Source organism: Pygocentrus nattereri, chromosome 13 (assembly GCF_015220715.1).
Source record: "Pygocentrus nattereri isolate fPygNat1 chromosome 13, fPygNat1.pri, whole genome shotgun sequence".
NCBI classification, from domain to species: domain Eukaryota; kingdom Metazoa; phylum Chordata; class Actinopteri; order Characiformes; family Serrasalmidae; genus Pygocentrus; species Pygocentrus nattereri.
In genome coordinates, this window is record NC_051223.1 from 3,365,273 (window position 1) to 3,382,547 (window position 17,275).

A 17,275-nucleotide genomic window follows, 5' to 3' on the forward strand; every position below is an offset into this window, starting at 1 on the left:
CAAAGCTTTTGTTCGCATGAAACAGCTATGGGTACATTTTATCTAGAGCACTTTAATTGCACTGACGGTGTCTTCTTTGGTATGAAGTTTTGCCTGAGGTTGCTTTTCTTTGCTATATATTCTGTACAAAGCACATATTGAAATAAGGTGGTTTGAACACCTGAAAGGTTTGAGTCCTGATGAGTGCAGACATCACAAACAAATGACCAATCCTTTTATTCGTAAAGTCAACAGTTTCTCCCCTCATTTAATGTTACATTATAGTACACACATATAGGACAATTCACATGTGTAATATACAAAATATTCCATACATTTTTATCTGTAAACATTTTGCGTATATCGTTTTGACTGCAACCCTAAATGTGGAAATACAGACAAATTACAGTGTAAAATACAGTGGAGGAAATCTGTAAAAAAAACATAAGTGGATATGTTTAAAGTGTGTCACATTACAAATGTAGGACTTTCTCATGAAGAAGGCATGCTCATTGCAAAAAACTGAGTGTCCCTAAACTTTTGATGGGCAGTTTGAATACACACAGAGCCAGTATCTAATTTTGGCATAGGGGTCCTCTGGCAATTGCCCCACTCTCAGTGTTGCATGAAATATATGGATTTCCCAGTTCTCGTATATAATTGCTGTGGTCTATGGGGCAAAATCATTAGAAAGATCATTTGTGAAGGTTGTCTGAAGGTTGTTTGCAAAAGTGTAGCGCTTTGTCTCTTGTTCTGCCTCTCCTAGGAGAGTTCAGGTGAGTAATTATAGCTGAGGGTTGCTCATCCCATATCGACAAAGTCTAATTCTGCTCCATGTCTCTTGGGTAGTTTAACCTCTGTCGGTCGGAATTTTCTATCGTGTAGGCAGGAAAGAGTAAATGTGGATTCATCAGGCAGAAGAGGTTAAGAAATTGCAATATGTGAGTCTGTTATGCTCTTAAATAAATTCTTAATGAGTTCTTGATGAGGTGGGGTTATGGGGATCGCTCTAGATGGGATCATTTAAAGGAGCTCATTGTGAAAAATAGTTCATATTTCCTTTTGGTAATAAGATTCTGATGTAGTATGTAAATGTTAAAGTTTCAAAACGTACAGTTCACTCCACAGTCTATTCAGTCCATATATGGGACCTAAGCTTGCGAAAACTGCCTTTATTGAATTCATCATCCATCATCGGCGGTCACTCGTAGTCGAGTATGACTGTCCTCCTTCTTAGGCCTTGTGGGTCTTTAGATGGGCATAGAGGCCAATTCTGGACCCAATTATTCTTGTACAATATGGACAAGGGAATGTAGCAGTAGTAGATTTGGGTCTGGCCTGCTTGGACGTTAATTCATCATAGTTGTGATGTCACAACTGTAAATACATTTGACCAACTGTATACATACATTGTATGACCAACCATTCAGCCCACAGTGGTTTAGCTTCATCCTGCAACAGTTTAGTGCCGTCCATTTAGCCTACAAGAGTTTAGGCCCACCCGTTTAGTCTACAGCAATTTAGGCCCACCCATTCAGGCTACAGCAGTTCAGACCCTCCTATTCAGCCTACAGCAGTTTAGCCCCTCCCAGTCAGTCTACAGCAGTTCAGACCCTCCCATTCAGGCTACAGCTGTTTAATCCCACCCATTCAGCCTATAACAGTTTAGTCCCCCCTATTTATCCAGCAGCAGTTTAGCCCCTCCCATTTCCATTAAAGGGATGTGGAACGCTGTTCCTGCGCACAACCTGTAGTAAAATAAGTGGAGCACAAGATGTCAGAAAACGATCAAACGCTGTACTGTTTCTGGCTGTCAGGAAACAAATGAATCATTGTAGCCTTAAAAAAGGACCTATCCGAAAAAAAAACAGTGGTTGAGGTTTATTTTCATATATCAGTCTTAAAAGGTAACAAAAACAGGCTGTTTAATTCTAAGAGACAATAATCGGTCATGAAAAATTAAGTACACCAAAAAATAACACAATTGCTAAAAGGGGAGATCAAGGAAAAAATCCAAATATAGGCGCAAATCCAAATAGGCGCAATCTTAAAGCGTTACAAAATCTGTTGTCTATTTTGTTCCAGGTTGGCTGCATGAGTTGGGAAGGCGTTTGGAGACTCCGTACCTGAACAGCACAGTTGGTGGACCCTCCGTTCGGAGCGCCTACATTGCCTCTCTATACTTCACCCTCAGCAGCCTCACCAGCGTGGGCTTTGGAAATGTTTGCGCAAACACAGACGCTGAGAAAATCTTCTCCATCTGCACCATGCTCATTGGGGGTATACAAAAATACACCTAGTACACAGCACCTGGACCTTTCTTTTTAAATATATACAACCTGTAATGTGCCTGACTTCCAATTCATTGTTTTAACAGGCCTGTTATTCATACCATCTGTCACACTGTATGTCCACTGTCTGACCAGTTGTCACAACCTCTCTCTCTGCAGCGCTCATGCATGCAGTAGTGTTTGGGAACGTGACGGCCATCATCCAGCGCATGTATTCACGCCGATCGCTCTACCACACACGCATGAAGGACCTGAAGGATTTTATCCGTGTCCACCGGCTCCCTCAGCAGCTGAAGCAGCGCATGCTTGAGTATTTCCAGACCACGTGGTCCGTCAACAATGGCATCGACGCCAATGAGGTAGGTACCTACATCCAAATCTCTACTCAAGCTGACTTTTATATTAGTAAACTTTGTTGTTTATTTACTGAATATTTCCTAAAGAGGTGTCTAAAGAACTAAAGAAGTTTAGCACCCAAGCTGCATATAGTGCATGATCAAAGAGTAAACACCACTTGCCATATAGAGTCTTGAAAAGTGTTTAACTCCCTTAAAAGTTAAAAGATTTGTCTGGATTGCAAATGACGGTTACAAAGACTGCCCAGTCTGTATTTTTATCGCAAAAAAAAATTTGACCTTAAGGTACATTTTCAAAGTCAAAATACATTCTAAACAGTATAAAAATTAACAATTGAAAAATGCTCCTCGCAGAAGTATTCAACACCCTTAGACTACTACTTAGTAGAACAACCTTTTGCTGCAATATCACCTTTAAGTCTGTTGGCAGAAGCAGAAGTTTCTCCCCAGCTTTATGTATTTTAGCAGACTAAGGCAGTTTGTCTTGTAGTATCTTTTTGTATGTTGCACCATTCAGTTGTCGTTTAATTTGAACAAGATGCCCAGTCTTTGATGAGGAAAAGCCTCCCTACATGATGCTGCCACCCCCATACATCATGTTGGGATGGTGTGTGTTGAGCAGTGAGCCTTGTTTGGCCAAAATTTTGGCCAAGAAACTTCATTTCATTCTCATCTGACCACAAAATCTTATCCAACATTTTAGCTGGGTCCCTCTGATGCTTTCTAGCAAATTCCAGACATGCTTTGATAGGTTTTTTCTTCAGTAATTGTTTTTTTTTCTAGCCACCCAGCCATCCAGGCAAGTTGTGTGCAGAGCTCTTGATAACATTGACTGATGCACCTTCACTTCAATTTCAGCCACTGAACTCTGTAGCTTCTTCAAAGTGATTGTTGGCCTCTTTGTGGCCTCCCTCACAAATCATCGCCTTGCTCTGATGCTGAGTTTTGAGGTTCTGCCTTGTCTAGGCAGTGTCTGGGCGTTATACTGCAGCTTCCATTTCCTCCACAGGTAGAGGCCAATTGTAAGCCACATGTACTTATTTAGGGCAATATCTTTCATCTGTGCAAACCTGGAGCTTCCACAGCGCAGGGGTGGAACACTTATGCAAAAAGTATTTTTGCTTAGTAATTTTATTCTCAGAATATTTTCTTGCACAAAACCCATATTACTTTATTACTAAAATAATGAGGGTCAGTCTTTTAAATTGAAATATTATGCAGCACAAAATATCAAAGTTCTATTTGTAATCCAGAAGAGTTTTGCATTACAGTTAAAGTCACTCTTAAGGGGGTTGAATATTTTTGCAAGGTACCGTAGATGACACCTGACCCCCATGACCTTTCTCCTTGTGATCATTCAGCTGCTGCATGATTTCCCAGACGAGCTGCGGGCAGATATAGCCATGCACCTGAATAAGGATATCCTGCAGTTGCCGGTGTTTGAGGGGGCGAGCCGTGGGTGTCTGCGCTCTCTCTCCCTGCACATTAAAACATCATTCTGCGCCCCGGGAGAGTATCTGATCCGCCAGGGTGATGCCCTGCATGCCAACTACTTCGTCTGCTCGGGGTCGCTGGAGGTGCTGAAGGACAGCATGGTGCTCGCCATACTCGGTTTGTACTTTTTCCAATACACCGGAGGCCTTGAAATCCGAATTCAGTATCCGGTCCTACTTTTTCCACTCACTGGAAGATAAGATACTAGATGGCCAGTCAGTTACATTGGCAGTCCAAAAGACCCTTTTACAGTTCTGTATTTGATGCCGCATAAGCCATCTTAGCAGGGAAAACATTACAGTTGTGGTGGTGTTTACAAATGAGAATGTGATCCAAGTCAAAGGCACAGTCATGGGGTGGGGATTAGGGAACCAGCCTTGTGACCGGAAGGTTGCCGGTTCCATCCCCTGAGCCGACAGTACATGGCTGATGTGCCCTTGAGCAAGACACCTAACCCCCAACTGCTCCCTGGACGCTGTGTATAGGGCTGCCCACTGCTCCAAGCAAGTGTGCTCACTGTGTGTTCACTAGTGTGTATGTGGTGTTTCACTGCATGGATGGGTTTAATACAGAGGTGAAACTTACCCACTGTGGGACTAATACGGGTCACTTAATCTAATCTAAAAAGTCTTCCTTTATAATGCCTCTGATGTAGAGGACACTGTATTTCACTGACTTTATTAATATATTTACCTAATTTTCCCCTGTTTAATGTTAATATTGTGTTGTACAATGAGTCTCTAGTGTTGCACATGATCAGGACAGTGTTCCTATGTCAACCGACGTGACGGTGTTTAATTATTTAAGTGTTTAAACAGTAATATCAGATTCTTTAAATCCATACCACTCACCCATTCAACTCTGAAGCATCAGTAGACTTCTTTTAATGTAGACCTTGTTAGTCCTGCTTGTCTCTGTGAATAAAAACAGCTCTACCAAAAGACGTCTTCCGTGGAGCTAGACACCTCACTAAGGACGTAAAAACGTGTGAGCCCTCTACATTCCCATTCATAAACGCCGCCACTGCTGTAATGTTTTCCCTGCTTTGGTGATTTCCATTGCACCAAACAAGTGTGAAAAGGGTCTATTAACTACGAATGATTACAAAATTTTGGACCGGATACTCCATTCAAAGACCAAATAAGACCTCTGCTCTATACATTCACTTCTGAGTCAGATGGAAAGGTTTGGTTTTAAATAATTAAATATATTGTCTTACTCACTTTTGTCATTTCAGGAAAAGGTGATCTGATTGGCTCAGACCTTCCAGGGCAGGACCATGTGATCAAAACAAATGCAGATGTGAAGGCCCTGACCTACTGTGACCTGCAGTACATCAGTGTGAAAGGGTTAAAAGAAGTGTTAGAGCTTTACCCTGAATACGCCAGCGTCTTTACCGCAGATATCCACCATAACCTCACGTACAACCTGAGAGAGGGCAGTGAGGCTGAGGTAAACACACACGCACACACACACACACACACACACACACACATACACACCAGTGATGTAACAAGAATTTAATTTTGAAGTATTGGGCAGTATGGCTAAATATAAAACTCCCTCAGAGCTGAGGAAGAAACCTTGGGAGGAACCAAGGCTCACAAGGGGGGGACCCATCCTCCTCTGGTCAAACTACCTACAGAGTTATTATACTACTAATATTAATAGCAGTAGCATTAGTAGTAGTAATAGCTAGGAGTCTATGAAAACTTCAGTGAAGGGTGGGCAGCTAGTCCAAGGCAGGTGGCGGGAGCCAGGGCGTGGGCAGCTGGTCTGGTAGCAGCTGGTCTGGTAAGTGGGTAGCAGGAGGGCTCGACAGTCAGTCATCCATCAGCGTCCGGCCAGACAGGTGGGCAGTCGTGTACTCTGAAAAAGGCAGGGAGATGGAATTAGTTTTATTCTGTTTGTTTGTACGTAAAACAGAGAATGTAAACATTTCCAGAGTGTGGCTAACGACTCCGGCAGATCTGACTATGACAGCTTAACTAAAAGGAGAGAACCAGAAGGACACACAGACATGACAGCAGTCTGAAACAGTCTGGCATCCCTCTGCTCCACCGTCCACAAACCTGAGTGACCGAGCGCGAGCAGCGGGGCGACAGCACCAGTTTACTATAATTCCCTGTGTCCATGGACCCCTGGATCTGCTGCCTTTATCTAAGGGGGAACATTACCTACCACAAGCTAAACTGAACAAGTGAGTTTTCAGCCTAAAGGGTGAGGATTAGGGCCAGGGTGATGGTTGTGATTAGGTTTTGGGATGAGGTTGAGGTTAAGGTTAGGATTAGGGCCAAGGTGAGAATTAGGATTAGGTTTTGGGGTGAGGTTAAGGCTATGGTTAGGATTATGGCCAGGGTTAGGGTTTAGATTAGGTTTTGGGATAAGGTTGAGGTTAGGGTTAGGATTAGGGCTAGAATTAGGGTTAGGATTAGGTTTTGGGTTGAGGTTAAAGTTACGATTAGGATTAGAGCCAGGGTGTGGGTTAGGTGTTGGGTAAGGTTTATAAGGTTAGGTTTTGCACAGTGGAAGTAACACATTAAAACAATACATCTAATTAATGTAAGTCATTTATCAACAGAACATCTACAAGATATTTAGTTCAGTGTATTCAGATGCTTCCCTACTGCTACTTCACTGATATGTTGTTGATGTGTTATGACTGACAATCTGTTAAGCATTTATTAATCATCTGCAAAGGACCACTCCAAATAAAGTGTTACCCAGAAATGTTGTTAAGATGCCCATAATGGCAGTTTTGACTGGAAATGAAACAGATGAAAAGTGGTTTCTGACTTTTGCACAGTTCTGTATGTCCAGTAATTTAGTGTTTTCTTTTCAAACTCTCACAAAAGTGTGTTAAGGTTTTTTCATGAATCCCATCATTACCCATTCATTCCAAACACAGCGTGGTTAATTGATTATCAGTGCTAAAGTTCATCCAATTGTACTGAATGTCCTTGGGCGACGGTAATCACCGCAAATTGTGTTTTCACATTTGTGAAATTGGAAAAGCAAATTACAAAACTAGAAAAGAAACAGTCTGCTCTTTGCTTCACCTGTTTTTTTCACTGTTGCATTGCATAGTGATGTTTTTCTCTTCAGCCATATGCTACACCACTGGGCAGATTCCCAGTCAGCATCATTATCAACATGATTATTTGATTATTTTATACAATACAGCAGCAACAGAGAGAGACAGAGAGAGAGAGAGGAGATACCAAATAACAAAAAGAACCAATTGTCAGTCTATTATAATGATTGTCAGTTACCCTCCTCTTCAGCCCAAACACATTTTCATAACAAGAGATTGAAAATAAGTTTTTTATGCATAAGGTGTGGGAAATCATTTCCCATCTGTCACAGTTTAATAAAGGTGTTACTGGTGGTAACAGGTGGGTTTTTTGTCTTTGTAGGGCCTCACGAGGTTTTCACGCTCTCCCAGATTCCCTCATGTAAGTGGAGTTGACTTGACTTGATAATTATCTTTTCTTTTCTGGTACCATTTGTACTTCCCATACAGATAATGCATATCGCTGATATCGGAAGAAAACCTTGTATCTCCAAAATGGTAACTTTACAGGAGAAGGAAAAACCCCACTTTACTTTTAATGTAAGTCGATGGAGGCAGACATTTTTCCATATAATTTTGGGCCATTTCTTTTTGTCAATTCATCATGAAATTCGTGCACAATGTAATGGACAACAAGCATTTTCAAACTGTCAAAAACTGAAAAACGACAAAAATGGAGATACAAGGTTTTGTTCCGACAACAGCGATATATAAGCTCCCTGTCCATTCACTCAACACTTTATTACAAATACCTCTGCCACTGTCCCTGGCCACTTTTAGAGTTCCAGCTCTCTTATAGGTCCACTATGTGGATCATTCTACCAACTGGTTCAAAGTGAGAGTTGAAAACACATTTCAGACTTTTAACCGTTAGACTTAGACAGTTAGTTAGACTTCAGACTAAAATTATTTTGCTTTGAGTGGCCCTGTACCTTAATTATGCTTATTTTATTCAAATACACGATTAATCAATCCATTTTGTCACTATGAAAACAATCATGACTTGCCCAGTTTCTCAGTAGGGATTCTTTCCGTACTGACAATTTTAGCTCATTTTGAGCAGAACGTAAACACACTGTACATGACTAACAAACACAGCATTAAAAGTGACCGTTCTTAATGTAACACACTTATTTTCAGACTTTGGAACACATTTACTTCAAAACATTGGGATCTAACTGCTCACCATGTGGCCATGAGGGACAGGGATGCAGTCACACTTCCTGCTCTAAGATGAAGGGGTGTGGCTAAAATAAGGCTCCACCTACAGATTCTTTGTGTTTCAGTATTGACTTGAAAATGTGGGACAGTATTTTTTTAATTTAAACTCATAATAAAGTCTGAATGTTCAACTTCACTTTCAAAGAAATCAAAAAGATCTTTAGAAAAATGGGAAAAACATTCAAAAAACAGTTTTATTTTCTGAAGTAGAAATTAAGGGGGTAGGTTTTGTGACAGACACCACCAAATAGAAAGTACCCTAATAAATGATCACCTTATACATATATATATATATATATATATATATATATATATATATATAGCTTATTACCATCTTTATTACTGCCTTGGTTTCAAATAGATCGTAGTATAAGACATGCAAATATCTATGGTCTGAATACCTCATTGTTTTTTTTAACTGTGGGAAGCAGTCAGAACTAAATCAGTGGAATGGTCAATACATGTGTGCAGAATTTTTTATATACGCCATTGTCACTGTTAGTTTGAGAGTATTCCATTGCTCTAAACTATAACTATCCAGCTATTCACCTCTTAAATTCTTAAATACAGTTACTAGCAGGTGCCTTTTTTCCATTGAGCCTCTGCCCACCAAAACAACAGTCTAGGGAGCAATGGGGATGGGATGAGACCCAAACAATACTAGCACACTGTTTATATTCTGAATGTTACATATAGGGAAGAGAATAAAACATAAAAAGTTGATTGTTTAAAAATGATAGTACATTTTTTCGTTTTTTCCATGTAGAGGATAAAAGCTTCCCATTTTTACAATATTATTTATATATATATATATATATATATATATATATATATATATATATATATATATATATATATATATATATATATATATATATATATATATATATATATATAATATTCCTTCCACAGCAGAAGAGATGCTTCTTTTGCTTAGTATTACTCATCCTGGCTGGAGTTCTATTCCTAGGCCTCCGTCTGGGTTAATGTGGCTTATTTTCAGTGGCACTTCAGTCCAGGTTTTCTCCGGGGGGTCTAACGGCAGGACTTCCCCCTGAAGGTGGGAACTCATTACTAACAGAAGCTTTGTAGAAAGCGTTGCATGCTTATTTCCCAACCTACCTCAGGGCCCACCTCTGTAACTGGGTCAGACACTTTGTTTAAACTGCCCAGGTCAAACGTTCCATAAAGTGGAATGTTTGCCTTTGTGCAATTACATCAGCAGCCTGCTTTACCAAACCAATCAGTCCAACTTTCAAAGCCCCAGATATAAAACCTAGACATTTTGGAGTGCAGGGCCTCAAGAGATAAAAAAGGGCAATCAGAAAACATGATAACTTAGAACTTGTGAAGTTATAATTCTCCTTAAGTGGGTGGTCTTTAGGAGCTCCATCAAGTCTCACGAAAAATCTTCATAATACCTAAAACTTTTTTTAATGTGCTGTTAGTTTCAGAGACATTATAAAGGAGGAGGAGACAGTTCACCGGTTGAAAAATAAATGGGAGCTCATAACACTCAACATGGCGTCTGTTCATGGGAAAAGTTCCACCTTTCATTAAAAAGCCAATCATTGTTTCTAAATTTCTGAATAATCAAGTGGTTGAGAAGAACATCAGCCTGAACCACCCTGAGTGGTTTGATGTGAGATGATTCATTCTAGACAAACTTAGTTATTCCGCATTGTTCACAGTGGTGTTGATAGGAACCAGAGCCAGACGTCCAAACTCATAGACAGTTATTACATTGAATGGTTGTGAATACTTTTCTGCTTTATGACAGGCAAAAAATGTATGCCTTTAAACACACATTAATGACAAACAGGTAAGTGTAGGGCAAAATAGACAACTCAATTTCTTCAGATTTACCACTGTTTTAACATAACACTAGCTCTGGTTCCTATCAACTCAATTATAAAGAAATCTATAATGCACCTTGTCTCGTTTACGGCTTTAAACTCTAATCCCACTGATTTTGCTAAATTTCTGTACAATTTAGTCGTCGAAATGTAAGCAAAGTAATTTGATGTGAAGTTTGTAGAGAACTTACTGACTTAGATTGGTGGTGGTGATAGGAACCAGGGGTTATATTGACTATGACACAAAAAATGTCTATGACATTTTATTTACCATCCAAAACCAGCAGTGAACCTATATGTGTCTTCTGAGCTTTTATAAGTAATGGTGATCATCGTAAAACAGTGGTAAGTAGAAAAAATGGTTTTCTTTGGGTTCTATTTGGCCTAAAAACAAAAGCACGTCTTCATCATGAATGGCCTTAAATATGTTTTAGAGGCATTAAGCTCTTCAAACATCTGGTTCCTATTACCACTACTGTCAACTCTACTACTACTCTGACTCTAAGTTTATCTAGAACCATAACCATTATCTAGTGCATTCCAACCAAACCACTCTGAATGACTTGCATTTCAATGACTTACATCTGAACAGTAGAATTATGCAGACATTTTTGAGCAATTGGTGATATTCCAGATATTATCCAAGTCTAAGGGCAAAAGGGCAGGGGCTCAACTGCTCCCTGGGGTCCATCTATGTATGTGCTTGTCTGTTTGCAACATTTGTAACATCCCCAACTTCCAACACCCCAAACCCCAAAAAAGCAAATGCGTTTTCAGTCAATTTACTTTTGACAATTACCAAGAAAAGTGATCAATTTAAGCTGAAATTTTGCAAGCTGGTTCCCTTACAGCAATATAAGACTCCAGAATTAGACCCCACGTCAAAACATCCTGCTATCTGCTATAGATTGGTCAGTGTGTCGATCTAGACTAATCCTCTTCCTTTTCCCATACCTTTAGAACAATCGGGTGGACTCCAGCGCATCAACAGACAGCAAGCTTCCCTCCATTGTAGAAACCAGTGGTGATCTGGATGATTATTATCATCTTTCACCAGCCTCACGGTCTCGCCGGAATCTTCTCCTGCCCAGTCTGAGCAGCCCAGTGCGCCGCACGTCCCTGGGGAACCTTCTGGGCGATGAGCTGCGGCAGTTTAACGCCCTCCGCCGCTGCCGTTCACCCGTCAGAGGCAGCTGTAAAAGCCCCTCGCCCAAACTGCAGGCCAAATCGGACCACCAGCCACATACTGCACCCTCCACTCCACCTAATAGCACTCACAGTGCCCAGAGCCAAGCGGGCAGCGCAGCACGCAAACCTACAAAGCTGCTCATCCCCACCCTCAGCTGCCTCAGACCCCCTGACCTCAGCCCAAGGTATGACTTAAGTAGTCATATAGTATAATATATATATATATATATATATATATATATATATATATAAAAGAGACTGTACATAAACTTGCACTGCAAAAAAGCCTTTCACATTAAGTCAAAAATATATTGAAATACAGTTGGTGGGTGGGTGATAAAGCAAGTACCCCCATAAAAAAGGTTCTTTAAGGGTTCCTTGGTAAAGAAAATGGTTCTATACAGAACCATGAACACTCAAATAAATCTTTGTATGATAAAATGGTTCTTTGCACCATGAAAGCGTTCTTCAGATTGATGTTGAATGTTCTGTAGATGGTACTTTATAACACACACACACACACACACACACTTTCTAAGCCGCTTCTCCCTCAGGGTCGCGGGGGGAACTGGAGCCTATCCCAGCGGTCATCGGGCGGAAGGCAGGATACACCCTGGACAGGTCGCCAGCAGGGCAGACAGACAGACATATACAACCACACACACACTCATGTCCAATCGGCCTGACTGCATGTCTTTGGGCTGTGGGAGGAAACCGGAGAAGCCAGAGGAACCCCACGCAGACACAGGGAGAACATGCAGGCTCCACACAGAGAGGACCCCGGTCACCCAGCCGGGGAATCGAACCCAGGCCCTCCTCGCTGCGAGGCTACCCACCGCGCCACCATGCCGCTACTTTATAACAGTGTCCTTCTACTGTTACAAGCTTGACATCACAACAATAGAAGAACTATTTTCAGAAATGGTCTATATAATACTGTCTAGAGCACATTCTCCATCATGCAAAGGGCTCTTTCAGTGTTGATGGTTCTATATAGAACCACTTTTTACTCAAAAGCCCTTAAAGAACCATTTTTTAAAGAGTATAAGTAGGTCCTAATAAAACTCTGCCAGTGGGGTTAGTAAAACTGACTAAGTAAGATTTCTTGAAATAAGCAATAATGTGTAGTTCTTCATGCTAAATATTTTACAACTAGTAAGGAAAGTTAGGAAATATGTACACACAGCATTTTAGATACAGTAAAATAAGCATCTAAAATTCTTTCTTTTGAGAATAAGAAGAAGTGGCTACATATAAATATATTTCTCTCTTTCATGTCTCTAAGACTTGGATGAGAGAAATATACTTTTTTTAGAGCTCATTTTGTAACTTGATATTCAAATTAAGACAAGAGACAAGTTTGTTTTCATCTTTTATTCATTTAAGATCGTACCTCCATCCATCTCAATGAGCAGTTTCAGAGAATTCTGGCAAAAAAGATTAAGAAGTTGAACCCAAATTACATCCCTAAATTCAGCCTTACAGAGGTTTTCAGTTAAATTATTAAATACCATCGCAAAATCCTTGAATAAGACAATTTAAGAGAGGGCTTGTTCTTGAAACAAGTGGAAAAGCCCTAGTTTACCTACTGCGACTGTGCTACTGACACAATGATGAAAATAACTTGGAGTTTGTGCATGTTTTGTTTAACATAAGTCAACATTTCTAATCAAGGTAATTGTGACATGAATTAATTTCACTTGCTGAAGGTGTGGGTCTTTTTTGCAGTGGGTCCTCAAAAGTCATTAATCAAGGTAACAGTACGTGTCCATGAGTTTCTAACTGTCTGTCATCGTTGACAGGGTGGTTGATGGGATTGAGGATAACGGGCGTGTGTTTCACTTCAGTGCCGAGCACAGTGGGAGCAATGCTAGTGCTGTGGAATCCAGAGGTAATTAAGACATCTTTCTGAAAGAGTTCAGCCAGAAATCTTATTCATCTACAGTGCTATGCAAATTATTTCATTTTTATTTAATTTTTTCAGCGGCAAGAAAAAAAACAGAAAGCATATAATTAACAGAAAATTTATCAGCGATATTAATGTAATATGTTTTTCACTATTCCACTCCTCCAAAGTAAGGCCTTTTAACTGGAAATTAAATAAACAAAAAAATGGTTTTGGAACTGGTTTCTCCCTTTATCCCAAATGCAACTGATCAGCCAAGACATGTTTGGTGTCTGGAGTTTACTTACTGTTCTTCATTATCTTCTTCTTCTTCCACTACTTGTCATTACTGTACGTTTTTTTTGTACCATTTTTACAGGTTGCAGTTTTTGAGCTAGAACCATAAGACTGTGTGATCGTAGAACCTATACAGGAATAGTTTGCTCGAGTTTTCGCAAATGCAATTTCAATGCAGCATTCGTTTAAGCACAGCTTCACATTAGCAACCACCTGGGATATCATAGTAATGGCCAAGCAACACCTTAGCAAGCACATGGTACATCGTAACATTGGCCAAGCAACACCATTTGGGATAGAATAATAATGGCCTAACACCACCTTAGCAACTACCTAGGATACCGTAAGCCTACCAACACCTGGGATGCCACAGCAACAGCCCAGCAACACCTCAGCAACCAAGTGGAATGACATAGCAACCACCTAAAAACACCTTAGCAACAGAGGTGGACGAAGTACACAAATCATGTACCTGAGTTAAAGTAGAGACACCCAAGGTAAAATATTACTCCAGTAAAAGTAGAAGTCCTTACTCTAGACCTCAACTTGAGTAAAAGTACTAAAGTATTTGCCTTCAAATGTACTTAAGTATAAAGTAAAAGTACTAAAAGAGTAATTCTGGCTCTGATGTCCTGTTATCATTTTTATAACCAGACTGGCTTCATGAACTCATTTCAGGTGAAAGTCCTCCAGCGTCTCTCTTGGTAAACCAGTCTTTTAATAGAACGTCATTAATTAGTGACGCTGACGTCTATTAAAATGATCAGAAGCACAAAACACTGAAGGTAAACAGTTTCCATCAGGGAGAACCGAGTGGCTCTGAAATCACTTTTTACACACAAGCAAAGTTTCAGTTTCAGATGACTTTGTAAATTAGTTACAAGCTGAATAAAAACTGGCTTTAAACTCAGGATCACAGATAAGTTTTCCTTTACTGTGTTGATCTGTAGGCGTCTGTTCATAAACATAAACCAGCCCAAACTAATTTACTATAAAATGAAAGTGTTTGTATGAATTCAGAAAAAAAGAAACGCGCCAGTCACGACTGCATATGTGGACATATTTCTATATTGTGCTCTATTCACACAAAGTTAGGTTAGTTCATCATTTATGTTGAACAGACTCTCCAAAAGTTTTACGCTGCTGCGCTGACGTTGAACCGTGTGCTGCACTGGGTCGGTATGACCAACAGGTCAAAACAAGCTCAGAATAAAGTGACCGCTGGGCCCTGATTGGTGCTCTGGCTTTGCGCTTCTTTTGTTTTAACATTTTAACTTTTTTATACACACAGAAACCAAAAGGAACGACAGATTTCTCAGAATGTAGCGGAGTAAAAAGTCAGATATTAGACTCTGAAATGTAGTGGAGTGAAAGGAAAAAGTCGCTTAAAATGGAAAAACTTAAGTAAAGTACAGATACACGAAAAAACTACTTAAGTACAGAAACTAATTACATTTACTTAGTTACTGTCCACCACTGCTTAGCATAGCAACAGCTTTGTCAAGTCAATTTCGTTCACAAACCCGTTTCTAAGACAGTTTTCCAGTAGCTCCCATAGCTAAAACACCATTTGATGATTTAGGCATGGTGTTTTGCATAATGCTAATTGGTTGGGTGTGAGCTTCCATTACGTCTTAGCTACATTAACCTTTTAGCTGCAGTGCAAAACTAAAGATGCAAGCTAAAGAAGATGCCAGACTTCTTGGATGATTGACTACTTCTGGGTTAATGTTAATAACTGCATGTTTGCTATTTTGCTGAACTATCACTTTCATAGAGCCCACAGCGGCGTCGGGCGCAGGTGAATAACTCGCTGAAGGGTGAGAGAAGTTCTCACAGCGCAGGAGGTAAAGCTGTGGGGGGGTGACATTGAGAACAGCTGTCAGAGGCTCCAGCTGCCAAAGTCCATCAGCACAGAAGAGGGTGGACGGGTCAGGGCAGGTCAGGAGAGAAAGAGAGAGCAGGAGAAGTGTCTGGGGTCGCGCAGGGTCAATAATGGAAAACTCCACTGCGGAGTTTCTCTAATGAGCCGCGTCTCGTTACAGAGGCAGTCTGTTGGATTTGCTTTCATTATCGTTTCGTCTTTCATTGCATTTGTATTTCTGATGAGAATAATTACAAAGTATAATAAACAAATAATGGTACCTCTTATTTATATGCCTTTTTTTTATAAACAAGACTACAAAGTGATGTACAGGAAAAGACAAAATGGGGAAAAAAAGATAAAAATCTGAATATGAAGGGAAGAAATCAACTAATTTGTTAATTAAAATGAAAGACTTCTTGGTTTAGAATGGATTCTGCTTACATTCACTGTATTACAGTATTGAAGAGTATACAGTATTAAATAGACGCATTACATGCAGCAACTGTCCATAAAATTGTGTAAAAAATTCACAACAAATGGACCAATAGAAATGATATTCAGAATGATATGGAACAACTCTCTTCATTTCTAATGAAACTTAAGGGAAGAAATGTTGTTGCCTTCTTCTGTAAGGCTGCCTTATTGGAGATACGTGTATGTATCTCTAAACATGTCATAGCATGAGAAGAGACTGTACGACCGAGTCCTGGGGTCAGTTGCGCCAGCCTTACGCAAGTTAGTTTAACTAATTTACATGTTTACTAATTTCAGGTAAATCAAAGCTGGTTGCACCACACAAACGAGTTTTTACATTAAACTTAGCAGTTACTGCATATTTACAGAGGAGCTTCAGCCAAACTTCAGTTATTCCCTAACTCCATTGAACAACTGGACTTCTTCAGGGTTTCTTCCAACCTTTGTGCCCGTTTTTCTCAGATTCTCTTCAGGTGAACACGGCCCTGCTCCAGGAAACAGAGGAGGTGCGACAGAGCATCAGTCAACTCAACAAAAAGGTACGAACAGAAACACATTCATTCTTATCTGTTTATAGAGGCTCAGGCCATCAGTGTTCTCAATTATAGATCAAGCTTAGTTGCAGACAGAGTGATCTGCTGTATGTTCCATTCTGACGCGGTCGAATGGGGTGTGTCTGTGGGAATTTGTGCTCTTACAGTCAAAAGAGCACACATGAGGTCAGACTTGCAATCATAGTGGTTGGTTAGTGTAGTGGTTAACACCTCTGCCTTCTACACTCTAGACTGGGGTTCAATCCCCACCTGGGCAAAAACCCTACACTATACCAATAAGAGTCCTTGGGCAAGACTCCTAACACCACCTTGGCCTCCCTGTGTAAAATGATCCAATTGTAAGTTGCTCTGGATAAGAGCGTCAGCCAAATGCCATAAATGTAAATGTAGTTTCGGTGTTCAGTGAGATTGAGGTCTGGGCTCTGTGCAGGTCAGTGTAGTTCCTCCACCCCAAAGTCATGAAGTAATGTTTTGATGGTCCTCGCTTTGTGCAGACGACCACAGTCATGAAGAAACAGCAAAGACTTTCATGAAGCTGTTGCCACAAAGTTGGAAGCATACAGACTAAAATTCAAATTGTCAACAGTATGCACAAATTTCCTATTCATCCTGTTAAAATAGCTCGTTTTGAATTCATCATGACTGTGACGTCATGAATACACACAGTTTTTCCATTTATCCTGCAAAATCAGCCCGTTTTGATTTTGTTATGGTTGTGATGTCACAAGTATGCGCAAATG

At 40.3% G+C, this 17,275-nt stretch overlaps 1 protein-coding gene across 1 annotated transcript in view; it reads left to right on the forward strand.

The window, feature by feature from the left end:
- The window catches only part of kcnh4b (potassium voltage-gated channel, subfamily H (eag-related), member 4b), a 103,913-nt gene that overhangs the window by 77,396 nt on the left and 9,242 nt on the right, over nt 1–17,275 (forward strand). Inside the window, exons 8-15 of the mRNA XM_017704502.2 lie at nt 2,065–2,259; nt 2,430–2,629; nt 3,988–4,237; nt 5,358–5,572; nt 7,537–7,575; nt 11,231–11,643; nt 13,261–13,349; nt 16,444–16,520. Of these exons, the coding sequence (XP_017559991.1) occupies nt 2,065–2,259; nt 2,430–2,629; nt 3,988–4,237; nt 5,358–5,572; nt 7,537–7,575; nt 11,231–11,643; nt 13,261–13,349; nt 16,444–16,520 (1,478 nt within the window). The remainder of the gene's footprint in view (nt 1–2,064; nt 2,260–2,429; nt 2,630–3,987; nt 4,238–5,357; nt 5,573–7,536; nt 7,576–11,230; nt 11,644–13,260; nt 13,350–16,443; nt 16,521–17,275) is intronic.